We start from the raw sequence: 10,540 nt of genomic DNA, 5'->3' as shown, positions 1-10,540 counted from the left end.
AACGTAACTTGTGGTGGAACAATTCTTATAAACTTTGAACAATCTTTACATTTGAAATGAATGCGACATATCTTTTGGTCAAACGTAGTTTTAAAGACTTATGACCACGTAACGGGACCTAAGTAGACGGCGCCATCAATGACGATTTTGTCGGGTCGCTACACCATGCGGGAGCTAGAGATCATCCCTTAAAAGGCAGGATGCACGTAACTGCTATCAAAATGTGCGTTGAAACATAACCAAACCTTTCCATACAGAAACTAAATTTATTCATGACAAAATAAATAAAATCCAAAAGTCATAACCAAATGACAAACCATTACAACCAAAAAGAAATACCAATTGTCTTTGGAAATAAAGCAACATTTTAAGTAAACTAAAAAATGTAAGTTCTCATAGTGTGGGGTGATCAATCCCATGCGCTGCAGCCTGGCAATTATATATAGCATCTTTTCAAATTGGTTGCATGCCAAGTACGAGGTACTCGTCTTCCAGTTACTTCAGCTACGATATAAGATCCTGTAGCACTTGTGCCAATTATTTCCTAGGGACATTCCCAATTGGGCCCAAACTTTCCAGTATCCTCTGCTCGGCTTGCTTCATTATTGCGCCACACATACTCTCCCACTTTGAATGACAATGGCTTGACGCGCATATCATAATACTTGGAGATTTTATGCTTGTTCATGGCTTCTTGTATAGCTGCAATTTCTCTGTGCTCCTCTAGCATGTCTAGGTTAGCGCGCAAGCCTTCACCATTGCTTGACTCATCAAAACTTTGAACTCTCTTCGTGGGTACCAGTATTTCTGCAGGGATAATAGCTTCAGTCCCATAAACTAAGCTGAAAGGAGTTCACCTGTGCTATTCTTATATGTAGTTCGATGTGCCCACAATACACTTGGAAGTTCATCGACCCATTCGTTTCCATATAAGCTCAAGCGTGCCTTTATCCCCTTACAATATCCCGGTTGGTTACTTCACATTGCCCCTTCGCCTGGAGGTGCGCTACCGACGTGAAAGATTGCTTAATATTCAGGTCTTGGCACCAGGACCGGAATGGTTCTCCTTCGAATTGGGTTCCGTTATCGCTGACAATTTCATTGGGAATACCAAACCTGCACACAATATCTTCCCAAAAGAAGTTGCGAATGCGCCTGGTAGTAATTGTCACCAATGCTTTCGACTCCACCCATTTAGTGAAGTAATCAATTGCTACCACCAAGAATTTGATTCCCCCTGAGTAAACAATGATTGCATTAATACTATGAAAGCACGTAATTAGCGAAGTATTATTCATATAAATTATTCCACGCATACCTGAGCACTCGGTAATAGGGCCGACAATGTCGATGGACCACTTGCAGAATGGCCAAGCTACCGTGATTGGTATCATAGGATGTCGTGGTGATCTGCTGATGGGCGCGTGTTGTTGGCATGATTGACACGTTCTCACAACCTCAGCTGAATCTTTGTGAATGGTGGGCCAGTAATACCAAATGCGCATAACCTTGGCGGCTATAGTCCGATAGTCGGAGTGTAGAGCGCAATACCCTTCATGAATCTCTCTGAGCACTTATTTCGCTTGATTTAGACCAATACATAGCAGGCATGGCCCAAGGAATGACTTTCTGTAAAGAGCTCCATCCACCAAAGTGTACATGGGCGCTTTCATGTGTACCTTTCTCTCTTCCTTTTCATCTGTAGGGAGCATTCCTTCTATTAAAAACTTGAGTATAGGTGTCATCCTGTTTAGGCTTTCCTCCTCAATAGGTGCGACGGTAGACTTCTCATCTATAGACTTCTGCGTCAATTCCTCCACCCATACGTTTTTGTGCAAATTATCAAAGGCTAAAGCAACCAACTTGCTGAGCGCATATGCTTTCTTATTCTGACCCCTAGGTACCTGCGTTTGTCTAAATATGTCGAACTCTTATATCATCTTCTGCACAAGTTCCAGGTAGCTTTGCATAGAGGCATCATGCGCCTCAAATAGCCCATTAACTTGATTTGCCATGAGTTGTGAGTCAACATATGCATCCAAACACTTAATACCCAACTGCTGCACTATACACATTCTTGATAATAGTGCTTCATATTCTGATTCATTGTTCATGGCTGTGAACGCAAATCAAAGTGCATACGTGTACTCTTCCCCCTCTGGACTTATCAGAACTAACCCTGCGCCTGAACCCTCCGGGCCACAAGCTCCATCAGTATACAACTCCCAAGGTTGACTTTCTAAAGGTTCGGTTGCAATAATCTCCTTTGACGCTTCTATCTCGACCGTATTTTCGGCCAAGTAATCTGCCAATATCTTTTCTTTGACCGCAGTCCGTGGAGAGAAGTTTATTTCGTGCCTCCCAATTCTATGGCCCACTTAGCCAATCGCCCCGAAACCTCAGGTTTGTATAGCACCTGTGATGATACAATTGTTGTCAGTATGTTGCATCTAATCCATGCACGCTAAAAGTGACTTATAAGATTACGTTATACATAGGTAGCGCGTTCCACGAGTTGTACCTATCTTATGGGTTGGTCAGTCAATACCACTATAGGATGTGCTTGAAAGTATCGACACAACCTACAAGCAGTGTGCACAAGCACGTATACCAGCTTCTCCATTGGGGTGTAATTGACCTCACTACCACTAAGCGCCTTACTAACAAAGTATACAGGCATCTGTACCTGCGTTTTAGAGAACAGGTTGCACATACACATAAACATATAACTTTCTATGCATATAAAAAATAAACAAAGCATGATAAATTCCTGCCCCTATCTGCGACAAGAACAGAGCTTATAGCTTCCTTCGAAGTCACGAGATACAGCATAAATGTTTCTCCTGCCACATGCACGATTAAAGTAGGTAGTTCTTTCAAAAGCGCCTTCATCTCTAGAAAAGCTTTCTCGGCCTCCTCTGTCCACTTCAAGTCTGTAATTTCAATGAGTTTTTTAAAGTCTGGAAGAATGGCAAAGACCTCTCTGCTGCTTTTGACAGGAAGCATGTTAGCGCCTCTAGTTTTCCTGTCAGACTTTGAACTTCTTTCCTGGATTTCGGTGACTGCATCTGTTCCACCACTTCAATTTTCTTGGGATTTGCTCGGATTCCTCTTGGGGTTACTATGTACCCCAATAATTTTCCCTCTTCTTCCCCAAAACTACACTTTGCAGGGTTAAGTTTCATGTTGATTTTGCGCAGGGAGTTAAACGTTTCGAGGATGTCATCCAGTAGTTGCACTTTCGTATTGCTTTTGATAACCAAATCGTCGACATAAGCTTCAAGGTTCCTACAGATTTGATATCTAAACGCAGCATCGACCACCCGCTGAGAGGTCGCGCCCGCGTTTTTCAATCCAAAGGGCATCTTTGTGTAACAATAGATACCTTGATCTGTATGGAATGCAGTCTTGTCCTCATCAGCCTTCGCCATCTGAATCTGATGGTATCCCTTGTACGCATCCAAGAAACATTTAAATCTGAACCCAGATAATGATTCAACCTTCTAATCTATCTCTGGGAGAGGATAATTGTCTTTGGGACATGCTTTGTTAATATCCTTGAAATCAAAACACATGCGCCATGAACCATCAGCTTTCTTGACTAAGACAGGATTGGCTACCCAATTTTCATAGTGTACCTCCCTAAATATGTTCGCATTCACTAGATTTTCTACCTCCATTCGCATTCACTCGCTTCTCTCCGGGGCCATAGGCCTTTTCTTCTGTCGCACCGGAGTTATACTTGGGCTAGTATTTAACTTGTGCTCTACTATTTCGCGAGGTGCTCCCGTCATGTCCTCTTCACTCCATGCGAAAACATCCATATTGGTTATCAGCATATTCCGCAACTTGACTTTAACGTCGTTGGATAAGATGCCCCAATCTGAATTCGCTTGTCTGGGTGCTTTGGATTGACGATAATAGAGCAGCTTCGCATTTGTTCATCAATGGTATGAAGCAATTCTGGTGGTGCGATGGATGCTCAAAGCGCCCTTCCAGAATCCGTCTGGATGGTTGCTATTCCTTGCTTGGTAGGGAATTTTATCATACCATGAACTGTTGAAGGTACCGCGCCAAACTTCTGCAAAGTAACTCTTCCCAAAAGCGCATTGTAACAAGAGTAAGAGCGTACCACGCAAAATTCGATGGGCACAGCTCGAGAGCGAGATGGATCATATTCATCTGCTAATTCCAATTCGAGTTCAATGCACCCCAACGGCCATGCCGACTCCCCAGAAAACCCAGAGAGCACAGTAGTGGCGCGCGTAATTTTGACTTGATTTCCTCTGGTAGCTGCCTGAAGCAGTGCTCTTACATAACATCAACGCTGCTCCCTGTATCAATGTTTAATCTCTTAACATTGTATCAACAATCGATAACACGCCCCTTGATAACAATTGGTGCATGTGACGGATTTACGGTCTACATGGGTGGAAAAGATATCAGTTCTATCTCCCACTCCTCTAACTGTTCGGCTCTTCATCTTTGTCCTGTGTGCCAAACATGCACCATGTTGATCGTTTTATCGGCGCTCTTGTCAGCATTCTTTTTTGAATTTGGCGCGCCCTTATCAGGCGCTTGATTCTGTAAGGAAGTTCCTTGCTTCTTTGTAGGTTTCAAATGGTTGAGCTCACCCCTCCTGAGGTACTGTACGACCTTTTTAATAAAAGATTTACACCGATCAATTTCGCCGCCATAATCATAATAGAACTCGCAGAACTTGGATTTATCACGCCTAGCGTATTCTGACATCTTACCAGGCTCAGAGAACGTTAAGCATATAGGCTCAGTAGCCAAGATTTCCTTAGGCATTTTATTCAATTCATGCATAATTGCGAAGTTCTGGTTTGGAAAGTTTCCCCTCCCATGATTAGCTCCCGTGCTTGATCTTCGGAACTTATTGTTGTACCTTGACGAGCCATAACCCTGGCAAGAACTGTCACTTTTGCACTTTGACCCACCGATGGACCCCTGAGGGGAATCTTCATCTTTGCCACTTTTCCCAACATGATACTTGGTGTCGTGCCGATCGGTATCCTCCCTCGCACGCATATGCTCCTGCGCTTCTTTAATTGCTTCTGCTAAAGTATCGGGGACCTTCATACGCATATGCTGCCATAAGGTAGGATGTCTGTAAAGACCCGTACTAATTCATAAGAACGAATACAATAACATATGATTACATCGTGAGGTATTTGACCTCTATATGATACATTTTACAAACATTGCATTCGTTTTAAAAGACAAACTTTCATTACATTGACAGTTGATAGGCATGCATACCATTTCATAATATCCATCTATAAATGATCTAATCTGTCATTTACTAAATCATAATCTTTACGGAACTCAACGACTCGAATGCAACGTCTTTTGAAATATACCATGAATGACTCCAAGTACTATCTTTAAAATGAGCAAATGCACAGCGGAAGATTTCTTTAACACCTAAGAATAAACATGCTTTAAAGTGTCAACCAAAAGGTTGGTGAGTTCATTAGTTTATCATAAACGATCATTTTCATCATTTTAATAGACCACAAGAATTTCATTTCCAGTTCTCATAAATATACATCCCATGCATAGAGACAAAAAAATCATTCATATGGTGAACACCTGGTAACCGACATTAACAAGATGCATATAAGAATATCCCCTATCATTCCGGGAAATCCTTCGGACATGATAAAAACAACATCGAAGTACTAAAGCATCCGCAACCATGGATGGGGTTCGTTAGGCCCAATAGATCTATCTTTAGGATTCGCGTCAATTAGTAGATCGGTTTACTAATTCTTAGGTTACCAAGCAAAAGAGGCATATTTGGCTTCGATCATTCAACCATATAATGTGGTTTCGATTACTTGTGTCTATTTCGTAAAATATTTATAAAAAATTTGCATGTATTCTCAGTCCAAAAATATAAAGGGTAAAAAGGCAAATGAAACTCACCATACTATATTTTGTAGTAAAAATACATATGACGTCATTGAACAAGTGCAAGGTTGGCCTCAGATTCACGAATCTATATTAAGTATATATATTAACACACATAATTGTATTTGTACAAATTTATATATATTTAAATTTATTAGTTATATCATTTTTATATTAATAACCTATATGTTCATATATTCTTTTTATATATTTGAAATAAATAAAAAAATTACTTTTGTTATGTTATGTGTATTAAATATATTTTTATACGTATATATATATATATATATATATATATATATATATATATATATATATATATATATATATATATATATATATATATATATATATATATCGTTTGTTTGTTAAAATTATATTAATACTAAAATAATATTAGTAATGATAATAATAATAATGATAATAGAGTTAAAAATGATACCTTTAATATTAATGATAAAAATGATAATTTCAATAAAAATGATACTTTTAAAAAAATGTTAACTTTAAAGATAATTAATACTAATAATTATAAAAATAGTGATTTTTCTAATAATAATAATAATACTAATATTTATATTAATAACTATAATGATAATAATACTACTAATAATGATACTAATACTTATGATAATAATAATAATAATAATAACAATAATAATAATAATAATAATAATAATAATAATAATAATAATAATAATAATAATAATAATAATAATAATAATAATAATAATAATAATAATAATAATAATAATAATACCTAATAATGATTTGGATTTCGGCCCAATCTTAGCAGTCCAATTAGGACCCAAAGCATATTAATCAAATAGCAGCCCAATGGCAACATCGGCCCAATCAATCAAATAAACATGAATCCACTACACAATCTGGTTAAAAAATTACTCCATTGTACTCCGTATGTGCTTTTGTTGTCGGCTCCAAAAGTTGATCGAGGATAGCAGGAAATGCAGGATCACCATGGTCCATGAGTTCTTCGGTTATTCAATCAAACGATCGATCAACAGCAAACATCAACAGATCCTTCTTCGATTTAATCGATTTATCGTCATCCTCGTTTAATCATCCTTATCAGTCTTCATCATCAGAGAAATCGAAGCAATTGTTGATGTTTGTTCAACTAGGAAGAAATCGATAATCATAGCAGCGTAGATGCAGGTACCATATCTTATTATCATCGATTATTATCAACACCGAGTACCAACAGAGAACAGAAACTGTAATTTGTGTTCTTTTTTATTTATTTACATATTTATTTATATAAATACATATATTCATTAGCCGTCACTGTTCATCATGAGTTCAATTCAACCAAAATTACTGCGATGTAATTTATCCGTTTGAATTGAATATGAAAAAAATTGGAAGATTTTGTTTTCTTTTCCTAAATTGTGAACATGTCCGATGATGATGGTTGTATAAATCAATGGGTCATGGGGATCATGTTTCTTTTTCTTTTCAAACTGAACAAGAAGCCACAGCTGTTAATGTTTACACGGCAATAATTCATGATAGGTATTTGGTTGAGTTTGGTTTTTGTCTGTTGCTTGAACAGGAACATGAATAATAGTAACAGTACTGGTTTTCAATTTGTTTTTGGCTTTTAATTTGTTTGAAACAGGAATAGGGATATGCATCAGATTGCAGTATTCTTGGTTTTAATAGTTATGAAGGCTTTCGAATGGTAGCAGAAAGTATAGCATAGCAGCAGCAGCTTTTCAGGTGGATTTTGTTTGATTTAATAAATTAGTGAATAATGAATCATAGTTGTGTTCAAATGTAGATGATAAGATTGTGGCTGTGTGATTGTAAAAATGAAGGTGGAGTTGGGCTGTTTTGACAGGAACAGGATAAACAAGTAAGCAGTTTACGGTTGTCATGGTTAATTTTATGATAATGATGTTTTGAGTTTGATGGAATAGCCTAGGATAACCTTGTGCTTGTATCCTTATGTTCTTGTGTTGAATTCGAAAACGGATAGGGAGAATCAACAATTGTAAGTGATGGTGAAAGTGAATATGATTACAAAGAAAAGAGTAGTTCATTATTATTTACCATTTTTCTTCGTCATTGTAACAGGAACAGAAGAGAAAAGAGTAGCAGTCCAGTGGTTTCTTCTTTGAGGTTGCAAATTAAACACGATCGATTATTTAATTGTTCATGGTGGCGGTCTAGTGGTATAGGTGATCAAAGTGGTTCGTAGTGTTTGTTTCTCGAAAGGAAAAGTAGGAACAGAAGAAATAAGAAAACAATACGGATGTGCAGGGTGGTGAGTGTTCATGATGGTAGGCGGTGGTTATTGGTGATCGAAGAAGGGAATTGCAGAGTGGATATATATAACATCATGGAATACTTGTAGTAGCAGTTAAGATTTATCCTAATTGATTTGTGAAACTGACTGGTAATAATATTTAGACAGAAGACAAAAAAAAATAAAGTTTGATAGTGATTTAAAATAGAAGTTGATTTGTATTTGATAATTGAATCGTACAGACAGATTGAACAAATTAGGTAGCAAGTTGTAACAAATTTTGTAGTTATCTATTTTAATTTATTCTTAATAAATATTAATAATAATTATATTAATATAAATATAATACTAATAATAACTATATTAATAATAATAAATAATAATAATGATAAATAAAAAAATGATAATAATACTATTATAATATAATTTGTATTTATCTTTTATGATAACTATAAAATAAAATTGATGATTTTTAATGTTAATGGTAATATTAATAATCATAAAAATAACTAAAATTATAATTTTACTACTAATTATAATGATATTAATAATGATAATAATGATATTAGTAATAATAACATTATAACACCTCAAATGTATCAACTTTCATATCTATATATCAAAATAATAATACTCCTAATACTGATTTTAATATTAGTAGTAATTTTTATAGTAATGAGGGGAATAACATTGATATAATCATTTTATTTTAACTTGTAATAAATTTTAATATACTAATCTTTCATATTCTTAATTATGTAATAATAACAATACATTGAATATTTAATTCTTATGCATTTACAATTTGCATATAATAATTATTATGTATAGAAACCATATATATCATTCTAACATTGTTATTATAATTATTTGTTGTTAACTTCGTTAAGAAAATAAAACGAGTATTTCTAAATACTTATATTCAAAGTTTTCAAAATATATATTATATCAATTTATTACTTAACAAATTTTTATTTTTAAAACATAAATTATTTTATATCTATAATTTCTACAACTAAACACATAACATTTTATTAATATATATCAGATTATATATATATATATATATATATATATATATATATATATATATATATATACATATTTATTTACAAATAGTTATTCGTGAATCGTCGGGAGTAGTCGAAAGGTTAATTGAATGTATGACAACAGTTCAAACTTTTTGAGACTCAACATTACAGACTTTGCTTATCGTGTCGGAAACATATATAGATTAAGTTTAAATTTGGTCGGAAATTTCCGGGTCGTCACAGTACCTACCCGTTAAAGAAATTTCGTCCCGAAATTTGATCGTGGTTGTCATGGCAAATAATAAAAAAAATGTTTTCATGATGAATATGAGTTGACAAATAGAGTTTTATTACCATAGGGTAATATGGATAAAAAAAATTCGATTACTCGAAGAGTACGATGAAGCTATCACAAAAGAGTGAAATGAGTAGGTGTAGATTCGTCATATCTTTTGACGTAGATAAAATTGATTTCCAAATTCAAGAGATTTGGAGAAAATATTCGTAATAAGATTTGATTCTTCGGTAATCAAGGGAATTAGGATCCGCTTTAAATGCGATCATCTGTTTTTGATTGCTCTGTCGGATATTTCACTATAAATTCACCCCCTTCATTTCCTTATTTCTACAACTCACATCTTCAATTCTTTATTTCTTAATTCATACTTTTGTTTTCTCTTCCCGACTTTAAGTCAAACGAATAATGGTCCAGAATTTGTAGATATGAATTTCGAAATGAACATAGTTAATGTTTTAAGAAGAAAATGGTAATGGTACGATCTTGATTTGTCAAATTACCAGAATACCTCGGAAAAGGCCGAATCATCAAGAAAATATTTTCTTGATATGTTTAGAGGTTAAGTAGAATACAAGAGTCGTGTAACATGACACATGATGACGTTATGATCTGTGAATCATCACGTTCCATTTAGAAACTCAGCATGAATTACTGTAATATAATCACATTGATCAAGTGTCATTATATTATACTAATTCATGCTTCAGTTCCCAACACTACTTCAAAACATTCTTATTTTAAATTTAAAGGTTTCAAAATTTAGAAACTAAAACATTTTCCTTTATGATGTGATACAGATAACGCGAGAGGATAAATGATTTCAGATAAGAATAATTATGGAAATATCTTCAGAAATATGGAGGATATTTATAATGAAAGATACGATGATATCCTAGAATTTCTAATATCAGAGGATGATGAAGGGTATTGTTTGCAGGGGTTTAGAGTCAGGAGCAAGGTATTCGTTAATGATTTCAGTAGATACTGAATCATTTAGATTCTTTG

The 10,540-nt window shown here is 35.0% G+C and overlaps 1 protein-coding gene across 1 annotated transcript; it reads right to left on the bottom strand.

Moving 5' to 3' along the window:
- Positions 1–544: 544 nt before the first annotated feature.
- Positions 545–2,114, bottom strand: LOC139841792 (uncharacterized). The gene is made up of 5 exons (XM_071831991.1): positions 2,004–2,114; positions 1,660–1,904; positions 1,319–1,566; positions 1,117–1,237; positions 545–842 (listed from the first exon to the last, which is right to left on the bottom strand). Exons 1-5 carry the CDS (start codon positions 2,112–2,114, stop codon positions 545–547), a joined length of 1,023 nt encoding a protein of 340 aa, XP_071688092.1.
- Positions 2,115–10,540: the final 8,426 nt, after the last annotated feature.

This window comes from Rutidosis leptorrhynchoides, chromosome 4 (assembly GCF_046630445.1).
Source record: "Rutidosis leptorrhynchoides isolate AG116_Rl617_1_P2 chromosome 4, CSIRO_AGI_Rlap_v1, whole genome shotgun sequence".
In the NCBI taxonomy this organism is placed as follows: domain Eukaryota; kingdom Viridiplantae; phylum Streptophyta; class Magnoliopsida; order Asterales; family Asteraceae; genus Rutidosis; species Rutidosis leptorrhynchoides.
The sequence above is the reverse complement of the archived record's forward strand: the minus strand, read 5'-3'. Positions and strand labels throughout refer to the sequence as shown.